Source organism: Pelmatolapia mariae, linkage group LG3_W (genome assembly GCF_036321145.2).
Source record: "Pelmatolapia mariae isolate MD_Pm_ZW linkage group LG3_W, Pm_UMD_F_2, whole genome shotgun sequence".
NCBI classification, from domain to species: Eukaryota; Metazoa; Chordata; class Actinopteri; order Cichliformes; family Cichlidae; genus Pelmatolapia; species Pelmatolapia mariae.
The window spans coordinates 34,274,624-34,297,701 of record NC_086229.1 but is presented as its reverse complement, the minus strand read 5'-3'; the positions used below and the strand labels follow the sequence as shown (position 1 = coordinate 34,297,701).

The 23,078-nt window shown below is 41.7% G+C and overlaps 2 protein-coding genes across 3 annotated transcripts in view; one reads left to right on the top strand and one right to left on the bottom strand.

Annotated features, from left to right (window-relative positions):
* LOC134624407 (NACHT, LRR and PYD domains-containing protein 3-like) overlaps positions 1–6,944 on the bottom strand; it is a 45,127-nt gene extending 38,183 nt beyond the window's left edge. Inside the window, exons 1-4 of one of the 2 annotated variants that reach the window (XM_063469392.1) lie at positions 6,804–6,944; positions 6,451–6,552; positions 4,440–4,675; positions 2,514–4,338 (exon numbers count right to left, since the gene is read on the bottom strand). In XM_063469392.1, the coding sequence (XP_063325462.1) occupies positions 2,514–4,338; positions 4,440–4,675; positions 6,451–6,552; positions 6,804–6,922 (2,282 nt within the window). In that variant the 5' untranslated portion in view covers positions 6,923–6,944. Of the gene's footprint in view, positions 1–2,513; positions 4,342–4,439; positions 4,676–6,450; positions 6,553–6,803 lie in introns of both variants that reach the window. The other variant, XM_063469391.1, reaches the window with a different exon arrangement.
* LOC134622284 (NACHT, LRR and PYD domains-containing protein 12-like) overlaps positions 1–23,078 on the top strand; it is a 1,346,881-nt gene that overhangs the window by 1,300,303 nt on the left and 23,500 nt on the right. The window lies entirely within an intron of this gene.

Here is a 23,078-nt window from a genome sequence, read left to right as displayed (position 1 = left end):
GACCCACAGTCACTGATGATGACTGCACATAACCAAGCAGTGTGTTACTCTGATATCAAATATGGATCCTGCTCTTATAATAATGATCATCAGATGATATTATTGTGTTATTTTGTAGCTGAATACGATGTTTGTGTGATTATCAGTGAAAGAAGCAGTGAGGAGGATGGAGAGAGAGAGAGGACAGAGGGTGAAGTTAGAAACACTAAAAGGATTTTTCATGGATTTCATGGATGATTTGAGTGATTTCCAGCAGGACACTTAAACATGTCAGTGGACGTCCTAAAGAACATATTCACTGATATGAAACGTGTCATTGAACAGGATTAATATCAGTGGAAACATGGTGGAAACAGCTGTGACTGCATGGATGTGACACACTTCAAATCTGTTCTCCACTCTTGGATTTGGGATCCATGGAGCTGCTGCTGAGTCTGTACAATAAAGGATGGTGTGGAAGGTTGCAGCGTACGGACACAAACACTGTGTGGTTACAACATGAACCTCCCACCATCTATAAAGCACTGATGACATCATGACGTTTGCCAGGAAGTTAGCTCGTGGATGTAAACAGCAGCCAGAAACACAGCAGTGAATTCCATCAGCAGGAAACAGGGACGACATTTCAGCAGCAACAACTAAACGTTGAACAATCAGCCCTGTGATTAATGAGGACATGAAGTCAGACATTAGGAGCAGCAGCAGGAATGAGAGTGAATCCATGAGCTGCTGTGACATCAGCTCACATAATTGACACATATTCAGTCCAGATGTCAGCAGTGTCTTCTCACTCAGTTTGTCCCACTGTGGGCAGTAAGAGAGCACAGCTGGTTCACCTCTGATCCTCACTCTGACCCACAGCACTGTCACTCATCAGTAGGGCTGGGTATCGTCACTGATTTCTAGAATCGATTCGATTCCGATTCACAAGGTCCCGAATCGATTCGATCCACGATTCGATTCAATTCGATTTGAATCTGGGAAATTTTGACAGTCAGAAATATTATAATTCAGATCAGTACATTTACATATTTTTGTATCAATAAAAAGGAAGCTGACACACGCAAGACTTTATCAAAAGTGTAAGCGTCACAGCAGATGCCTTTGTGTCAAAGTAGCTGAAGATAAAACAGAAAAACATGAAGGTGGTTTTCCTGGCCTGGGATTTTATAAAAATATTCTGCAGTACATCAAAAACGAAAGAAAACCATTAATCAACATGTGAACGTTACCTCTGACGTTACAGCGGTTTTATTAGAGACACGGCTAAGTGTTTTGCATTTTGCATAATTTTAAAAAGTTTAAATTTTTTCAGTATTGAACGGCAGAAATTAGGTTTTCTTTTTGGAAGTATGTAAAACGAGAAAAAAAAAACAGCGGCCGACAGCGCTGTAAACAACGCTAGACTGGTGTGTAACAAGCAAGCGAATAATGCAGAAAACAGATTTTTAGACGGGAAACTGTTATTGAAGTATAGAGAGAGAGAGAGAGAGAGAGAGAGAGAGAGAGAGGGGAGAGAGAGAGAGAGAGAGCTGTGCATGAAGTGTGATTTTATCCTGGTGGAAGCAAAACAGTAAAAGTCAGAGTGAATTTGTGACGATGTTTATGTGAAGCGTAGTTTGGATCTTCTTTTGCTGCTGGTTCGGTCAATATTGTTTGGAGAGAGATCAAACCTGCAGCTTCAGAATCAGCGTAAAAAGGACGTAAACACAAAGTGCGGATCCGCCGAAACATCAGAACCAGCGAGCTGTCGGCTTTCAGCCCCGGCCGTGTCCATGCCGTCGGGTAAGAAAGGCGACATCTCACTGATTCTGATCCGTGGCGGGTCCGCACTTTGTGTTTACGTTCTTGTGCAGAATCCGTGTACCTGCTCTCGTTTACTGTTTTAGCTGTTTGGTGGTTGTTGAAATTTTGAGGTTTCACCTGAGATTCTGGCATTTTGGGCAAAATAAATTTATATTAAAAAATCGATTCAGGATTTTAATGAATCAATTTCACGCTATCCAAGCCAGAATCGATTTTAATCAATGAATCGATTATAAAAACCCACCCCTAGTCATCAGTACATCACACTTTAATCACACTAAACCAGAGTCTTCCTCAGCACCTTCACCCTCACTCACCATGTTTATGCCACTAAACTCTGTGTCTGCAGTTCTGTCTGTAGTCAGAGGAGAAGCTCAGACGGTGACTGCTCTGGATATTTGTCTCTGTTTGTAACATCAGAGTTCACTTCACTACAAAGAAGCTCTTCATAGATTCTTATTTCTGTCTCTCTAACAGCAGCGTCTGAATGACCAACAACAACAGCAGCAGATTTAAAATACTGCCCCCTAATGACACAACACAGGTACTACATGTAGGTGTGAGTCTACAACACACAGCTAAGTGCACATACACATTTTATCTGAGAAACTCAAACTAATGAGAGTCGTTTAGTACTGTGTATATCTGAAGAACTAAACTACTAATCTACAATAATTAATGATGTAAATGATCACATCTGGACTCACCGAGCCTTTCTGCAGTTCCTCACAGCTGGAATCAGTCTCAGTCGTCCTCGCTCTGATGTGTTGTACTTCTGCAGGTCCAACTCATCCAGAACCTCCTCTGACATCTGCAGCATGAAGGCCAGAGCTGAGCACTGGATCTCAGAGAGTTCCTTCTCTGATCTGTTCTCTGACGTCAGGAACTCTTGGATCTCCTGATGTACTGAAAGGTTGTTCATCTCCATCAGACAGTGGAAGATGTTGATGCTTCTGTCAGGAGAGAATGTATAACTATTCATCTTCTTCAGGTTGTTGATGACTCTCTGGATGGTTTCTGGTCTGATCTCTGTCTGACCCAGCAGACCTACTAAGAGTCTCTGGTTGGACTCCAGACACAGGCCATGAAGGAAGCGAACAAACAGGTCCAGGTGGCCATTTTTACTCTGGAGGGATTTCTCCATGACTCTCTTTAGAAATACATCGAGTGACTGGAGATATCTGTTATCAAAAAGACTGGAAATCATCTGGGACAAAGATTTTGGTTTAAGGAAGTTCTTCAGCACCTCAGTCTTCCTGTTGTTGAGACAGTGGAACATGTAGACTGCAGCCAGAAACTCCTGAATGCTCAGATGAACAAAGCAGTAGACTGGTTTCTGGAAGATCACACACTCTCTTTTGAAGATCTCTGTACAAACTCCTGAGTACACCGAGGCCTCTGTCACATCCAGACCACACTGCTCCAGGTCTTCTTGGTAGAACATGATGTTTCCTTTCTCCAGATGTTCAAACGCCAGCCTCCCCAGCTTCAGAAGAACTTCCCTGTCAGCCTCCGTCAGCTCCTGTGGGCTCGTCTCATGTCCCTCATGGTACTTGTTCTTCTTCCTCTTTGTCTGAACCAGCAGGAAGTGTGAGTACATGTCAGTCAGGGTCTTGGGCAGCTCTCCTCTCTGCTCTGTAGTCAACATGTGCTCCAGAACTGTAGCAGTGATCCAGCAGAAGACTGGGATACTACACATGATGTGGAGGCTCCTGGATGTCTTCATGTGGGAGATGATTCTGCTGGACAGCTCTTCATCACTGAATCTCCTCCTGAAGTACTCCTCCTTCTGGGCGTCAGTGAAGCCTCGTGCTTCTGTTAGCCTGTCAACACATGTAGGAGGGATCTGATTGGCTGCTGCAGGTCGGGAAGTTATCCAGACGAGAGCCGAGGGAAGCAGATTCCCCTGGATGAGGTTTGTCAGCAGCTGGCTGACTGATGACTTCTGTGTGACATCAGACAGCAGCTTCCTGTTGGTGAAATCCAATGAAAGTCTGCTTTCATCCAGGCCGTCAAAGATGAACAAAAGCTGAGAGACAGCCAGCTTCTCTGCTGTGACCTTCTGTAATGTTGGATGAAAAACATGGAGCAGCTCCAGAAGACTGTACTGCTCATCTCTGATCAGGTTCAGCTCCCTGAATGAAAGCAGAACCACCACACTGACATGTTGGTTCTCCAAGCCCTCTGCCCAGTCCAGAGTGAACTTCTGCACTGAGAAGGTTTTTCCAACACCAGCCACGCCGTTGGTCAGAACCACTCTGATGGGTCTCTGTTGGTCAGGGAAGGCTTTAAAGATGTCCTGGCACCTGATTGGAGTGTCATGGAGGGCGTCCATCTTGGAAGCTGTCTCCAGCTGCCTCACCTCATGTTGGGTATGAACCTCTTCACTCTGTCCCTCTGTGATGTAGAGCTCAGTGTAGATCCTGTTGAGGAGGGTTCTACTTCCTGTTTCATCACTTCCTTCAGTCACACGTTCACATCTCCTCCTCAGACTGATCTTATGTTCATCTAAAACCTCCTGCAGACCAACATCTGCTGAAAGAAAGAGAAAGAAAACTCTTCAATGTCTGAACAACAACAAGAAGTCCAGTTTTCAGAAATGAGTCCATCAGCAGACAGATGTTCAGTCTTACTTTGTACACAGCTGCTCTGACTGGCTGTCTGCAGTCCAGCTCTGCTTCTGGATCTTTCTCCACACTGGGGACAGGAGGAGTCTCCTGATGAAGCAGACTGGTCCCAGTATGAGGAGATGCACTGTCTGCAGAACCAGTGTCCACAGCTGGTAGAGACTGGATCCTTCAGGACGTCCTGACACAAAGCACAGCAGGACAGCTGCTCCTCCTCACAAGCACCACTCCTCTTCCTCTTTCTGTGAACACATTTCTTTATCAATATCAAATCATTTACTGACTATTGTTAAAAATATCCAAATTTAAAAGATGGTGCAGAAGTTGTGATGTTCACAGAGTAAAGTGAAGATACTTTTCTGTTTGAAGGCAGCGTTCAGTCTGGAAACAAAGTGATGCTTCATTGATTTCATCAACACTAATGAGCTGCTTTCCCTTTCTGCCTGTCTTATTAAACACTAAGTGATCTGCCTGCAGTTTGCTATGAATACACACTTCACAATAAAAGCCTTCCATCAGAGGGCGCTGCTCATATCCTTCATGGCGCTCCATAGATGACGGTAACGGACTCACAGCCGGACCAATGAGGCCGAGTGTTAAAAACGCTTCCTCTTTTTAGGTTTTGTTGGTTAACATTAAATGTCTCTAAATAATAATCTATAAATACGTATAGCCACGGTAGATGATCTACAGTATGTATATAAAAGATGGCAACAGACACAGGGTTCACAGACATTTGAGACATTGGGTCATATTTGAGTTTGCTGAAGCTTACTTCATATACATAGTATCCTCGTGAGAACCAGCCTATTTATGTCCTCTGTGAAGGACATTTGTTTTCAGTCTATATCTTTGGAGTTATTTGAGCTACCCTACTCAGTCCTGTGGCTTTCCATTGATATCTCATGTTTGGTGGCCACAAGAAAAGTTTAGTTTAGTCTTCTGGCCTCAGTTTTCAGGAGGATACTGCCAACAGAATTCACTCACCATCCAAAACACTGAACTCAGGTGTTCCAGACGGCTTCTACAAATACCTGTGAAAGAATGGCTCGCTCTCAGGAGCTCAGTGAAGTCCCGCGTGGTGCTGTGACAGGATGCTACCAGTGCATCATGTCCAGCTGTGAAATGACCTCACTACTAAATATTCCACAGTCAGCTGTTAGTGGGATTATAACAGAGTGGAAGTGACTGGGAACGACAGCAGCTCAGCCATGAAGTGGAAAACACAGAGTGGGGTCAGTGGATGATGAAGTGCAGAGTTTCTGCAGAGCCAATCACGACTTCATTTGGCCTTCATTTGAGCTCAAGAACAGCTTGAAATGGAATGGGTTTGAAATGGGTTTCCATGGCAACCAGCTGCATCCATGCCCAAGCACGATGGTGCAGTGGTGTAAAGCACACGGCCACTGGACTCTAGAGCAGTGGAGATGTGTTCTCTGGACCAATCACGCTTCTCCATCTGACAATCTGATTGACTACTATAGGTTTGGTGGTTGCCAGGGCAGCAGTACTTGTATGACTGCATTGCGCCAAAAAATAAAGTTGTCATCAACACTTGGCTGACATCATATTAAACCCTGTGGATTCAGAATTGGATGCTACTTGAGTTTACATGTGTGAAGGCAGACGAGTCAGTACTTTTGGTAATATAGTTGCACTGATTGATTTCCATGAACAGCACTGTGGTTCAGTGTTGTCCTGATGGAGTAACAGCAGCCAGTATGATCCAGGCTTTAGCTGCTGGGTCTCTGTGTGACCTCTCAGACTGTTTAACACATCAGACACAAAGAGAATCAGAGCAGCTCTTTAAAGACAAACATGAACCCACTCAGGTCACACTTTCCCCACAGATATGAGCATCACTGTCCTCAAACAGCAAATGACCAAGTCTAACATTTGGATCTTTTGTCTTTCATTGTTTTCTTTTTAATGAATCTTTGTAACAATCTGAGGATGTTTCAGGTCAGATTTATCCAGGAAACACAAACATGTAAAGGAGTCATCACAGCTCTCTGACCTCGTTGGTCCAGGTTCACCACTGAAGTGCGGAACTTCACCTTTGGACATGTCACTCCTCACAGACGGACAGCTGGATCCTGCAGACTGTGACCTCTGACCTCTGCAGACACAAACATGATTGAAGCAGCTGTGATCACACAGACTGCAGATAATGCAGCTGCTTCCTGTCAGTAACATCCTCTTAGATTAGAGTTCAGCTTTTTACAGGAAAACTGGACAAAACTGATTTTTGTTACAAATTCATTTTCATTTCCTCTCAGCTCACAAACACAGAAAATCAACCAGAATCAGCACTGATTATAATGTCAGTGCAGAATTATTTCTGTTACTCAGTGAGTTCAGCTCTCTGACCTCGTTGGTCCAGGTTCACCACTGAAGTTTGGAGGTTGACCTTTGGACCGGTCACTCCTCACAGACGGACAGCTGAACCCTGCAGACTCTGCTCTGTCCTCCTCTTCCTCCATCATCATCTTCTTGTGGACTTCAGTCAGTCTGAGAGGTAAACCACAAACACTCAGTGAGTCACATTAACAAGAGTCACTGAGTTACAGTCGCTGACCTCTGACCTGTCATGTAACCTAGAAACAAGGTCACATGATCCACATCAGGGATCACAGAAACCTGATCTCACCTGCTGACTCTGATATTTAAGACCTTCCAATAACAAAACACAAAAAGCAGAAACTGACAGAACATTAGGAACAGCTCTGAGTCTGATACAGTCAGCTCACTGCAAACTCCGACCTCAGGATGAATTAAAGCTCTTTTATGGGCTCTCAGACACTTTAGGATCACATGATGTTCACACATGATATCTGTGACTGTCCTAGTTTAACATGTAACCTTCATGTTGATGCAGATCTCAGCTCCACATCAGCTCTGCTGAATAATCTAAAGTTTCTCTGACATCAGGAATCAGACGCTGTCATAAACACACCTCCATGTTTCTGTTTCTCTGACACGCTGAATTCAAACAGTCTGAGGAAACAAGGATGAACTTGGAGCTCCTGCAGGCTCTGACTTTATTCCTGGAGACGCATGAATCACATGGTTTTATCCACATTTGGACTGTTTTATCTCCTCAGTTTAAATTGAAGATGTTTAATCATGAGTGAAACTAACACATCAGCTGACAGCTGTAATCAGCACCAATCAGCTGTCAGAGAGACTCATTCACATGCAGCTCAAACTCTTCTCTGCTGAATTGAAGAACTTTGTTTCTGTGACTGTGTGAAACTCTGATCCACAGCAGAAAACCTCACCTGCACTGATGTTCACATGAAGTAGATCCACAGTGAAACTTCTCAGTGTAGAAACACTTTGGAGACCTGATCATTGCTGTCCTGACTCAGATCATTTTCTTGTTGCTTAGTTTTAGCTGTTTCCCCATTAACATCATTTGTGGCAAGTGGAATAATACCATACAAAAACTGTTACAACTGCACACATGTTTAAATCTTGGTTTTGTAACAGCACACACACTCATCACACTTTTTTCTGATCTAACCAATCAGATCATTGCATTTGTCAACCACTGTGGCACATGTGGCACTCATAGCTCAAATCAAACACCTGTATTAAATACACAACAACATGGAAATAGTAAGAAATGCTGTTTTACTAGGACACACAGCTGGAGCTGCTCTGGTTCACTCAGCTCTCTGAAATGATTCCTCTGCCTCCTCAGATGTGATCCCAACTCTGCTAACAAGAGTTCAAACTCAACTCAACTCAACTCCTCACCAACATCCTGAAACAAGAGCCAAAGCTTCAACTCCTGGATCTAACCCTGATACTCTCCCTGCTGCTGCTCTGAGAACCAGAATCTCGCTTTCTTTCTTTTCTCCTTCAGGAACATGAGGAGCAGCTCATCATCACTTCATTTCAGTTTGTTCCACAGTCCAATTTCTGAGGAGGACTTTCCCAGAAAAACGTGTTTCTGTGTTTCTAGGTTACACAATCAGTTCAGTTCTGTAAAATTCTGAATTTCATGTCGTTTTCACGCAACGTGTTGAGTGTGTAACTTTAACTTTCGATCTGAGGCTACCGAACAAACATCTGGGACAGAGCCTCAAACAGAGAGACTCTTTTCAAATCAAAGCGACAGATACAGAAACGTCCTTACAAACCAAATATTCACAGCATATTTCTGTTTGTGGCAGAAACATCTGTTTCATGTGCAGCGGCCTCACTCAGGGCGCAGTCGGCCTCGTTAGTCCAGCTGTGAGTCCATTAATGTGAACTATGGAGCGGCAGATTTGTGCTGTTTGTGCTCAAAGTAAGAAAGTAAAAGTAACTTGTTTCTACCACCTGTTTTTGTTCAAAGCTCACTGAACCTCGTGCTACATTAATATAATAATTAACAGTAGATGTGAACACAAACTTTTAATTCTGATTGTTTTCAGCTTGAATCAAACACAGTTAGTCTGCCTCAGTTTTTTGCAGCATGTTTCACAATATGAAAAAAACATAATGTCACATGTACAGACCCAATATCTGATTTAAAAACAAATGTGAGATTTAAATTTTTTTAGTTTATCCAACACTAATAAGCAGTCTTTACCTTTAAATGTAAGCTGTCTTATCCCTGTCCTTCCTGATCTTTCTCCATCTCTGAGGGCTCAGAGATGGAGAAAGGGGGCTCAGAGCTCTCTTTCTTTTTTGTCTGTTAGTTTGTCAGCTGAAGTTTTTGAGCTGATAAAAATGCTGCATTTGAAATTACCTGGCAAAATAAATTCCTGTCCCACTTTTAACCCACGGCTTTGGCATACGTCGTCTGTTTTTATGTGACATCTCCTGGTGATAAATGAAGGAACAGAAGCCTTTCATGTGTTTCTATTGAGGCTGAGATGTTTGACGGCTCGTAGTGATGTGAAATAAGAACGCCCCAAAAATGTGTTAAACAGAAAGTAACTGTTATGGTCCTGTGACCCAGTGTTTATGTGTTCTCTGGGTTCATTAATATTCTTTGATTTAGTGTTAATACTGGTTGTGTTTCCTTGCCTCTCCTGTGTACCGTGGTGGTTTTTGATACGGGTGACATGGGCCGCTGCTCAGGGCGGCATCGTGGTGGGGGCGGAGTCATGGGCATTGGCAAAGCAGCAGCAGTTTTCCTACTAATGAATGTTGTCCTGTTTCAGGATACATAATAACTGCCATCATCCAAAGTCACATCTGCTTACATTAATCTTTTACTTGTTTCTCATCTTCTTTTCTCTTTTTTCTAAACTGAGAGCCTGATGACCTTTGACCTTTTCTGCGAGTTGCAAGCAGCGGCTCATGTCGCCCGTATCAAAAACCGCCGCTGTACACATGGTAGGCAAGGAAACACAACCAGTATTAACACTAAATCGAAGAATGTTAATGAACCCAGAAAACACTTCAACACTGGGTCACAGGACCATAACAGTTACTTTCTAGCAAAAAGAAAGTTGCTCGTACTGATGCTGCCCCGACGTCATGCCAGCACATTTTTAGGATGGCATGGGCAATGATCGGTTTTCTATCGCCCATTTGTGAGGAGTACAGGCGCTGTCTGTTTGCAAAATGCACACTGCTGCTTGCTGCACATGGAGAAGAGGGGCAGCAGGTGATTCTCTGGGTGGCTGGAGCATCTTAGGCTACGTTCACACTAGCCGTAGCCTAATAACCAGCTTGCAAAATAAAACTGAATAAAAACAAACTAGCAAACACAAAAACTGAAGACATCATGATATAGACTTGTCATTTGCACCAATGTGTTTTCTAAATTCTATACGAGAAAAGTGAGCGAGGGCCCTCAGTGCGGATTCTGCTGCTGAAGTCTCACACAAAACCGGTCTAACGGGGAGGGGGAAGCTGCTTCCAAATAGAGCACATTTTATTCATAATGATGTCAATCCAAGCCCATTATGTATTCTTGATTGTTCCTGGGTTGTGTGAAATCCCAGAAAAAAACCCTATACAAACTGAATCTGTGCACTACATGCACTAAAGTGTGGGTCTGTTAGGTTGTGATGTGGCAATTCTTGGACAAATTAACACCAATGGAAGATGGATAAGAAAAGGTAAAAGGTCAGCAGGTGCTCAGTTTAGAAACAAGAGAAAAGAAATGTAAACAGAGTAACGCTGAAAAACTACTTCATGCATTTATACTTACAGGCTGGACTAATGTAATTCATTTTTATCAGGATGTCCTAAAAACTTCCTGAAAAGTCTTCAGTTTTTAGGCCCCATCTTATCTTAATGACCTTGTAGTACCATATCACCCTATTAGAGCACTTCGCCCTCGCACTGCAGGCCTACTTGTTGTTCCTAGAGTATTTAAAAGTAGAATGGGAGGCAGAGCCTTCAGTTTTCAGGCCCCTCTTCTGTGGAACCAGCTTCCAGTTTGGATTCAGGAGACAGACACTATCTCTACTTTCAAGATTAGGCTTCAAACTTTCCTTTTTGCTAAAGCATATAGTTAGGGCTGGACCAGGTGACCCTGAATCCTCCCTTAGTTATGCTGCAATAGATGTAGGCTGCCGGGGATTCCCATGATGTATTGAGTTTTTCCTTTCCAGTCACCTTTCTCACTCACTATGTGTTAATAGACCTCTCTGATGAATTGTCATTAATCTCTGTCTCTCTTCCACAGCATGTCTTTATCCTGTCTTCCTTATGAAAAGCCCAGTTTCAAAATCTCTAATGTAACTAATGTATATATGGGGGGTTTGCCCAGGGCACCAAACAGGCTAAGACCGCCCCTGCCTGTGTACATGTCACATGTTGAGTCAGTCTTATCTTCATTTGTGTGTCTCTGTGTCCCTGTCTCTTCCTGTCTGTCTCCTGCATCTAGTCAGTCTGTGTCTGATTTGTTTCACGTTATAAAGTCGTCAATAACACCAGAAAAAGTCGTCAGATTTATCGCTAGTCGCTTTTTAGAAAAAAAAGTCCCCTAAGGGGGTCTGAAAACTCGCTAAATATAGCGACAAAGTCGCTAAGTTGGACACACTGGTGGGAGTTTCTGTCTGTTCTCTAGTGATGTGCGGATCGATCCTGAAATATCGATTCCTCCGATACCTATCATTTATGTTCTAGAATCGATTCTCACATTAAAATATCGATATTTTAGTAATCTAGGGTAAATTTGTAGTTTATCATTAACAGGAACACAGTGGAAAGAAACTATAACATTCGGATTGTCTACATTCAAAGGAACTACTTCCTCTTCTGCCTTTCATAGTCATGTGCGAAATACAGCTGTATAAATGTCTCGCAGCCCCTTGGCGTGCGCACTTACAACAATGGCTGAGCGTAATAGGGCTTTGGAGTTGACGTCACGATGCAGTGCATTGTGGGATCGCGGCGCCATGTCATCGTTGCTACCACCCTGAATATTACTTGGTATCGGATCGGAAAGGAAATCAGTGGTATCGCACATCACTACTGTTCTCCTGAATAACTCCGTGACGTAATGACGCTGCGGAGAAGTGCGTGTTTCTGGTGTGACCTCATCCCAGATACATGATCACAAAGAGCTTTACTTCTTTCAGGAGAGTCCAGATTCAAACACTCAGAGCACAGAGCCTGAAACACAGAGACTAACGGAAAACTTTGTTTTCTCTTAAAATCAAAGCGACAGCAGAGCGAGCAGAGAAAGAAACGACAGAGCAAATATTCACAGCATGTTTCCTTTTTTAGGCAGAAACATCTGTTTCCACGTCACGTACAGCAGCCTCACTCGGAGCTCAGGGCGGGTCAGCCTCTTGGTCCAGCTGTGAGTCCGTTACCGTGAATCAGAATAACTATCAGAACTGTGGAGCGGCTGATTTGTGCTGAACTAAGCTGCTCACAGCTGATGTTAGCCAGGAAACATCACACACTGCTAACCTTACCTTAACACGGAGCTTCACACGGAGACGATCAGCGTCAAAATTCAGGAGAGAAAAACTTCGGGAAGGAAAAACCAGGGAGGGGCTTGTGGGACAGAGGGTCCACAGCCACAAACATTCTGACCAATCACAGCACTCCGTTTCACTCCGCTTTTGTCACGCCCCCTCCGCAGGAGTAAAAGGTAAATGGTCTGTATTTGTAAAGCGCTTTACTAGTCCCTAAGGACCCTGAAGTACTTTACACATCCAGTCATTCACTGCAGTAAACTGTGTCAGTAACAGTCAGAGAGGATGGAGTCAGTGAACGCAGCACATTTTCTGTTGAACGTAGAAAACTCAAACTAATCTGAATTGATTTGAGTGAATGGACAGCACATGTTTGTCTGCACAGACCATAATAATACTGACAGGCAGCTGTTTGTTCGGAGATGATTTACTTCTGCTCCGTCGGGGTCACATAAACATTGTCATGAATTCTCTCCTACTTTTGCTGTTTCGCTTCCGCCACGATAAAATCACACTTCCTGCACAGCGCTCTGTCTCTCTCAGTGCACTTAAAGAACAGTTTCCCATGTCAAATCTCTGTTTTCTGCATTATTCGCTTGCTTACTACGCACAAGTCTACCGTTGTGTACAGCGCTGTCGGCCGCTGTTTTTTTTTTAAATGATTTCCGAAAAGACATTTCTGCTGTTCAATACTGAAGAAATTCAAACTTTTTAAAATTATGCAGAATATTTTTAAGTCATCTGCTATAAAAAGCCAGGCCAGCAAAATCTCCTTCATGTTTTTCTGTTTTATCCTCAGTTACTTTGACACAAAGGCCTCTGCTGTGATGCTCACACCTGTGATGAATCTCACATGTATCATTGCTTGTATTATTGTATGTATCACTGCTCTTCCACTATTGATGTGTCCTGTGTGTCGAAGCTTTGAAGCGTGTGTCGGGTAATCTCGGGGGAGTTTCTGTGAAGCGCGTATTGAGGCTTTCTTTGATTACTTATGCAGTGACTTTCGAGGCCTCGTGGGCAGTCTGTACCACATGACAGTTCGCACCAGATTTGAAGTAAAATGAGCAGCGAAACACAGCTGATTCCCCCAGTGGATTACGTACGTGTTACATAGTTACTTGAGCATTTCTTCTTGGATGGAACCAGCAAGGAAGGTTTTCCCCTGTCTGGCAACATTTTGATCTCATCTCTCCTAATAAGGTTTACACACAGTAATAAATATCACAAATAATAATTACCATAATATAAATAAACAACACCACTATATTCTGATTTCTGTCTTTTGGTTTATTAAAAAGTGAAGCGCCACACACTAGTTTGTGTCATTATCCAGATGTACAAAAGCACGATTACACACTTACCAAAACTCTGTCCTGATAATTTCCACTGTATCGTTTGTATCAGACATGCTGAGACAATATTCTGGATAAATAACCATGAAAACAATTTATTTATTCAGTTTAGAGGTTTACACATCACATCATTATAATCACAGAGCCTGTTTCACTAGAATCGTCCACTTGATGGCGCAGTAGAGCAAATGAATCGTCACAATGCTTCGAACCATGAGTCGGCCAGTTGGATGGAAAGCTTCAGTTCATCCTGAGGCTTCGTCTCACCATCACTGGCTTCCACGTTTCCCTCTCACTATAGAGGCTCTGTCAGTTTTCCAGGAGTACCTGCAGCTGTGGACTTCGGATCTGTCCTCTTCTTTTCTCTGTCGGTACAGCATACACACATATTTAGTCCTGCAAGCTTCACCTTTTTCATCCAAAAAGAACAAAGAAATGTTTCCTGTTTTACTTTAACAATATCGCGTCCTATGTTAGTGTTTCCAGCTTTGCTTCCTCCCCGTCTCGTTTTGTTTGATCTTTCTCAGCTGTGTTTCTGCTTCCCTCGTGTGTTTTTCTCTGCCTGTTGTTTCGTCCCTCGTAGCTGTGTGGTTTTTCCTGTGCTCTGTTTTCCCTTGTAACTCCCAGTTTAGGTCTTGTTTTGTATTGTTCCTATTTTGTTTAAGGTTTTCATTGGCTCTCTGGTAAATCCAGAGATGAATTCAAACACCTGCTCCTCACATGCAAGCAGCGATGGGAATAACCGCATTAAAAGTAACGCTGTTGTTTTTTTCTTTTCCTTTTTCTGCATTAAAAGTATTTCATATGTTGTAAGCTACAATATGAAAAAAGAGTTTAATCACGCGTATTAAATCAAACAAAAGAAGTTCAGATGACAATGTTTCAGGAGTAACTATCACATCACCTGATCTATGAAAAGTGCTGACATCACTAAATCAGACAAACGATGGGGGGGGGTCAGTAGCTTTTCTATGCAGTTTTTATCTGAATAATAACACCACATTTGTTCTGTATTGATGTGATGATGAGAGGAAATGAGACCTGCTGAGGTCTCTGATACAGTTATCAGCTATAGTAGGATAATGGCTTAAACGTGCAGCTGCAACATGATTTCAGTATGTTTATATTAAATGATTTAAACTAATTTCATTTGTACTCTTGAATTTCATTCATGTTTTACTTTTTAAATTCACATGATGCATTCAGACCCAGAGCCTTTTAAAACACACTCTGAACATCATCAGCGAGCTCTGTTAGGATCAAATTCAGAATTTTCTAGGTTGTGGTGAACGAGACTCCCATTACTACTGGGATTCCAATAATTGCAATAAATTTGGATGCTTCCTTTGCTACCAAAAATCTAGCTGTGCGGCCAGTTGGGTCTTCACCTTCAAGAGGAGCTTTTAGTTATTGCAGCCAGTAGTGAAATGATGACAGCACATAGGTCAGTGTATGGTAAATGGCCTGCATTTGTATAGTACTTTACTCAGTCCCTAAGGACCCCAAAGCGCTTCACACTACATTCAGTTATTCACACACAGGTGACGGCAAGCTACATTGTAGCCACAGCTGGGGCGCACTGACAGAGGCGAGGCTGCCAGATTCTGACCACCACCAGTAGGCAAACATGGGGTTAGTATCTTGCCCAAGGATATTTGACACCAAACGCATGAACAAATCCATCAAGCTTCAAATACTTCTTAGCTGGAAACTTGGTGGTGCTGATCCCAGGAAGATCACACAGTTTAACTTTGGCATAGTTTGGAAGGGGGTACGGTGTACCCTCTAAGGCTGTTTCTGTAAGACCAGTAGGAGCAGCTCCCCTCTCATTAACAGACATCCCTCTGATGGCATTAACCAAGGTGGATTTACCAGAACCAGATTCACCTGTGATGGCAATTGCACAAGTGCTGCTGATTGGTTTAGCACGGCTATTCTTCCTCACATGACCAATTTAAGATGATATAACAACAACCCAAGACAACCCTGAATCTCCATTTTTGTGTCAAAAGTGTTGACTTCAAATTATATACCAATTTTTAATTTGTGATGATAGGCCATGTAAAACCAGAGTCATGATTAAAAAAGATATACGCTATGTTTTGTCACCTACAGTAGAGAGCATCTATTAATATTTCAAAGCCTACACTTCTAAATATTTTGTTAATATCACATTGCTACTGGTTGATACAAACATATGGCTTCTTCCTACCTCAGTCTTTGAATGATGTGGTGAGCAGCTGTGGTCCATATGCAGACTGGTTCAGCTTCACGTAGCTGCCTCTCTCCATAGGGACACTGTCATCACCATCCTGAAATCACAAACATGAAAGAATGAAAGATTTTTTCATTATTAATGCAAAAAGCCACTCGATACCAAAATAAAGCCCACAACCTAATATAATCTGCTCCTCAAATATGCAAATGACTTTCACCACTTTCAAACTCATTAAATAAATTGTAACAACAACTGAGAGCGCAAGCAACACATTGCGAGCAAATGCAAATGCAAAAAACTGATAATAGCAAATACTCAAATACATTTTTTGCACGCAGCAATGAATTTTGCTCACTCAAATTTAGCTTTTCTACGCTCAAAATAAATTTCTCCTCAAAATGCAAAGTGCAACACTTGCACCTGCAAAAAATTTTTTGCTTCACTTTCCTGTTAAACTTTGGAACACAACATCAGAGTCAGAGATTAATGACATGAAAGTGCTGACAGGTGATCTGCCAGCAGGTGTGAACAGGTGAACCTGTGAGCTTCAGATTTCTGTGTTTTCATCACTCGAGTCTGTTTAAAAGCTGAAACTCTGATTCATTGCTGCAGTAAAACTCTGAGTATGAAAGTAAAGACGAGCTGCTTGAAGAACAGCTTGAGCTCATATTAATATTATACTGTGTACACAGTATAATATTAATATGAGCTGTGCTTCTTATTAATATGAAGCACAGCTCATATTAATGAGAGTGCAGCCTCTACATGTACAAATATGTGATCCAGTCTTATTTGTTCAGTGTGAATGAGCACAGATACTGAATGCTTTCTTTCCTCCATCCTGGCTCACTGAGCAGTGATGATGCATATTTGGAATAAGTGCACATTTAAAGGGCACAAACAGTGAAGCTGTGAACTCTCTGCAGTCACTCCATCATCTAAAGACACTGTGGATGTGATACAGAGAGGAAACTCAGCTTTTCTTCCTGCTCTTTCTCTCGCTTCACTTTCCTGTTAAACTCTGGAAGCACAAACCAAAGACAGTCAGAGGAACTCAGCCAGACCAGCTGCTGCTCCATCTACAAGTGGACAGCCCCACCCACGTGTCTGTAGGAGAACCAGAGTCACAAAGTAACAGAGTGAAGAGCAGCAGATGAAGCACAGAATATAAAGCTTTGACCTAGAACCAGATGGAAACACACAGTTCATACAGAAGTGATTTGATCACAATATATATCAGGAAATCATTCAGTCTTCATGGATCCACATTGATGACATGGCACATCCTGGTGTCACTGGTGTGTCGGGTTCCTAGTTTTCCCCCAGTGTTTGCACTTGTTTCATGTTTATTCACCTGTTCACATTTCCTGTTGTCATGTTTGCTTCCTGTGTGTTATTAGTTCAGTTCAGCTGTGTGTCCCTAATCATCATCATCATCAGCCAGAGTATTTAAACCCTCAGTGTCTCTCTGCTCAGCGTCATTGTTGATGTTAATGTGCTCGACTCTGTACGTGTGTTCGCTTCAGTCGTTTCAGCTCAGCCAGTCATCCTGTGTTCGTGATAATGAACACCAGTCTTCACCCACCTGTGAGTCCTTTCCTCACCCACACGGCAACCACTGACATGATGGGACCACCTGCTTTGGCAACTGGTCCCAGTCGGGCTTGCAAAGCAGCAGCTCTGCTTGGAAGTGTTTCCAGAAGCTGGAGGCCAACAGGAGCTGATTCAAAGCTGCACAGAGCCCATTTACATGCAGCCTAAGTTATGTGTGTTTTGTTAGAATTGCTACATGTCCCCACATCACATGCAGCCAATCAGAAAGTTACTCAAAATAGAGCCTCAAGGATTTTACATTTGCACCATTTCATTCTTGTGATAGTTAAACTGAGTTATTAGGATAAAATGCTTTTCAAAACAGCCAAATAAACCTGCCATAAAAAGAGGCATGTATCTGACTGTGTCAGCTAAGTTATTAGTTACAACTCACCCAGCTTTTTCATTGGCTGTCACACATCATTTGCACCTTTGGATGAACTGTAGCAAAGGTCATGTATTAAAAACAAAAACAGCCGATTGAAAAGCCTGGCTGAGTGAGAACACAGACAGGTTTCAATATGTACACAAGGATCTCCACACAGAGCTACATGAATTCATATGGACTGAAATACACACACAAAACAGTTTTACTGCAGTAACAGCTCCATAAGATAACTTCCATTCCCAGCAACACACCCACTGTGTTTAAGGTGGACTGGATGAAGAGTTGTCAATAAGAACAAACAGATGAAGATGAACGAATGCTCAAACATGTGAGATAAAGGCTCTGTACTGGTGCTGGTAGATGTCTGGGTCTGGGCTGATGTGGTTCTGATGTACAGGTCGTCCCATAGACAGCCGTGCAGCACCGCGTACCTCATCACTCCAATCCTGTTTGTAATCTACAAGGAAACCAAGAAGGCTCACTGCTCTGTGCAAGCAAATATGTTTTTGAAAGCATTTCCTCAAACTACCAGTCTTTACATCTTGTACAAGCACATCAAACATTATCAGGAAATATTGTTTTTTTCTTCTTTCAAAGCTGTGATGCTGCTTGGAGACATAATTACAGAAGTAACGTGTTCAGCAGCAGCAGCTCAGAGCTGGAAGTACAAGTGTGGCAACATGTGGCCAGAGTGGTGACAGAGATGAACACTAACCTCTGTTATGGTCGACAAATAATGCAGCTGGATTAATAAGGCTCCTCATCAAGGACCATTCTCACCCCAGCAATCAACTGTTTGAACTATTACCGTCAGGCAGACGGTACAGGTCACATAAAACCAGAACAAACAGATTCAGGGATAGCTTCTTTCCCAGAGCTATCACCATTGCAAATAAGCACAAAAACAATTGAACCTGCTTAGCCATACCATACTGTCACTGCCATTATATTATGCTGCTATTCATACTGTCATACTGTCATTATATTAATGCTGCTATCCTGTAAATATCATACTTACTTTTGTTTGAGTACTTATGTTTGTTTTATTGTACCTTTTATATCTTACTATTTTTTATTATATTTATTATTGCATTTTGCACCAAGGGAGTGGCACTCCAATTTCGTTGTACCCTGTACAATGACAATAAAGGCTATTCTATTCTATTCATGGCTGCACAATACATGCATCAGCAAAGGACAAGAATCCTGTTACGGGTTCGGAATTGAGGATGAGAGCAAAACAATGATAGTCCAGAAGAGGTCGTTCAAACAATTGATTTTAATGAATGCACGCTGCGTGGAGAGGTGCAAACTGCAAAACAGTTGTACATCTCTACCCAAAATACACTCTAGATTGCTTTTATAACATCAGGGTATTGTGACGCCCCTTCTTGCGTTTACAAGCACATAATTTGCATGTACAGAACATTCAGGTATTTTAAGAATTAAATGTAACATAGAGGTTCCTCCTTGTGGCATACTCTTCCAAATATGGTGATAATCTCAGGCTTTGAGGTCACCGTGGACTGGACATCCTTCCGTCACCTGTAACTAAGCAAACTCAAATACCACAAGAAGCTGAATACATTCAGGCCTTTGCTCAGCTTCTATTTTACTGTAACACTATACTCAGCATATGAGTTATGATATATATATTTAACTCAATCATTTTAAAGTAGTTATAACTGCACCTGTAATAAACATGTTAATATTTGATTATGATAACCCCTATAATATAAATTATAACATAATGCCAGCAGCTTCAATAAACACTTTGATGAAATGATAATTAATACAATGTTAAGGATGGTGGTTATATACAGTTCAGCAGTGACCTAATTTCTTTAAATATTACAATTCCCTCTTTTGACGTCTTCCAAAGACGTCACTACACCATTCCCAGGTCCACTACCTTCGCTTTGACCCTCTCTCTGCTACCCCTTACTAACCTACTGTGTTCATCTAAGGTTCCTGTCATTATTCAAAGTTGGTTCACAATATCATATCAGACAAAATGATAAATCCTACTGCCACGTCTGCTTTGTTAAGCTCTTCAGTTAGACTCTGTGCCTGTGTGCCAATGTGTGTGTACATGCGTCTCGACGTTTAATGTCTAAATGTACATTTGGATGTATGTGGACTTGTATGTCTATCGGCATTTATGAGTCAGTAGTTTTTAAGAAAGAAGGCGTTAGTGTGTAAAATGTTTCCTGACTATTAACTCCTGATACTGGAGGGACTTTCCTGTTTGCCCAACCTCTTGGGTTTGGCCTTTTACACTTTTACTAAAGAAATTTTTAATAGAGCCCAAAGAGATTTTTATTTTGCTCCTGTGCTTGACAGGATAAGCCAAGTTGTTTTTTTTTTTTGTTTTTTTTGAAATTTTTCCCTTCTGTGTGTGTGTCTACATAGGTAAGCATATTATAATCAACATAACATCCCTGATTTGCAAATTATTTTCTGCCCCCGCTGCAGGGCAACATCATGTGGTGGTGAGTCCATGTTGGCTAGTTTAATACAGATATATAACAGTTTCTTGATTCCATGGCCCACTCATAGTTGCGCAGTGTCAATGTATGTGGAGAGTTCAATACACATTTCTTGGCTAATTATTTTCCCAATAAAAGTGAAATCATACATTACATTTGATTTCACTTATATATTATCATGTTCTGGGCTCTATCCATTATATTAACTTTATTCAATCTCAATACTCTTTATGTGTGTGAGCAACGCTTGTAGTTTTATTAAACACAACCCCAGTAAAATACACACCATCCCCATGTCAGCCTGACTCTCCGCTAAAAAGCACACTTCAAAGTTTTCTATCTGGATTTACGCCTCTTTTGGCCTCAAGCATATACATAACATGCAAAAGTTACTGTTAATGCCCGTTAAACAAGTTTCCATTATCTACAACATTTTGTTTCACCCGGGTCACCCTCACACGCTTCCTGTTCCCTTATTGCATATTTTATCTTTAAGACCTTTTACCACAGTAGTTGCTAAGCAGAAACAAAGCAACCTGTGGTCCACCTTTACCCTGTAAAATAAACCCCTGTCATGTTTGTGTCTATAAGCATGTTTTGCATTCATTCATTACACTCCACGCCATTCCTGCAAGTTAGGAGCCGTAAAGTTAAAAGCTGCATCAAGTCCAGGCCTTTGGCCTGGCCTATATATAAATCATGTGTGTTTGTAAGCGTGCCTGCAATTAACCTGCTATGTTCTCATCTTCCCTCAACATGTATCACCTGGACACTCTCACCAGTGAAGCTTAAAACCCTTTTGGACGGAACATTAAGTCTAAACAAGCACAGTTATGCATTGCGTATAAAATGAACTCAACCTGTAAATAAAGACATCACTGTTATGACCAACATCGACCTCTGCACAGCAAGAGCTCTTAAACATTACAATCATCAACTGTGACTTATATAGTGTTATTTCGGTACTTTATACTTCACACATTTTTGAACGTTGTTTATATGGGGAGTTCCTCTTTTTGTGTCTACATTTATTAATATGCCTTGTGCACTAAAGCTTCCTGTTTTTCAGTCTGGCTGAGCACTTGTTTGTGAGTAAAAACTGGCCTCTACAAGCCTTCATAGCAGATACACATTACAAATGCTTCATATATACAGAGAAAAACCCAATGATCCACATTTCACTATTTTGTTCTTTGGTTCAGATTTGGATTCTGTATTGTTCTTTATTTGTTATTCTTTATATTTACATTGTTTTTGCTAGTCTTGGTTTGTTGTTGTCTGTTTGGGAGCTGACATAGTCTCTGTAAATAAACTTCTTTTGGTGGAGTAGCATCAGGAGAGAAGCTCCAGAGAGGCATATAACAAAAGAGATCTCCTCGACGTGTTGTATATTTTTAATATTTCCTTATTATTTTGTCATAAGATAAATCAACCAAATAACTTAAGCTGTGTGACAGCACCTTGCGTTTACGCCAGGCTGTGAGCTGCCCTGAAGCTACTCCTCAATCTACTCAATTCTACCCCCTTTTACCCCATTTAATTTCTCAATCTTAGTTTAAACTATTCCTGACCTTCTCCTTCTCTCGTCTGATCATCTCAAGTACGTCCTGTACCAAATTTGCTTCCTCTTTTCAAGTCCCACATTTAATTACAAGCTCTAAACTCAGAGCTGAAGTTCCCCTTTTCTAATTCTGTATGTTCTACAAGAGAGCAAGTCGGTAAACAAGTTTATCATCACAAAGGTTGTTAGGTACAGGTCACATAGACATTTGCTTATTACCCCTAAAACAGCACATTTCATGTAGCTAATCGCATATATTAACACCCCCCTTTTTGTGACACATCTCATGTGTTACAAAATCAAAATCCTTCACTCAGGTTTGGGAATTAAAGCAAAAGTTTACTCCTATCGCATTATGTATAAATGCTCCAGAACTTCAAACCTGTGTGTTACCCAGAACATCACCTGTCATACTCACCTTCTCCACTTATGATCCCACCTGTGTTATAAAACAAAAGTTAAAACAGAACAATTATCAGTCATGTGTTCAACCTGAATCCAGTCTTTTATCAGGGTCCAGTCGGTCCAACCTATGGTCTGCCTGGTCCGTCCATTCACCTGTCCATTCCCACCGATTCACTCACACGCATCAACATCCGGTAGTGGTAAACGTCCGCACAAATAATCAGACTTCCACTTTCAGTAAACTCAGTTAATTTATATAATCATTTATTTTCTTTTGGTTGTTTCTAGGAAAATATTTCTTGATACTTTTGGACTGGATTGGCTCGCTGCAATCCTTTTAGACAGGGACTCACAATCTGTCCCATTGTAATTCGGAAAAGGTCACCTTACTTTTTGTTCTCCTGAGACTATTGTCGGCGCCGTTATCCATTGTTTTCTTTTGCAGGCCTGCTTAGAACAAAAATGAGAAAAAAGAGAGCTGAGTATTAGCTCATCAAAGTACCAAACAAAATCACCTGACAGGTTTTTTCTTTATAAGTGCACTGTTACAAAACCCCTTAAACATGTCCATGATTATTAAAACTCCCTCTTTAAAAATAAAACAACAACCTCAAAATCTTCAACACTCTTAAATTTCACCCATAGAACACACCCAAAACGTAAAAAACTACACCGTTTCGTACACAATATCCCCCTTTAAGCATTTTACCAAACTCACCTTCAACCTTAACATATAAGCACGTTCTCACAATATGT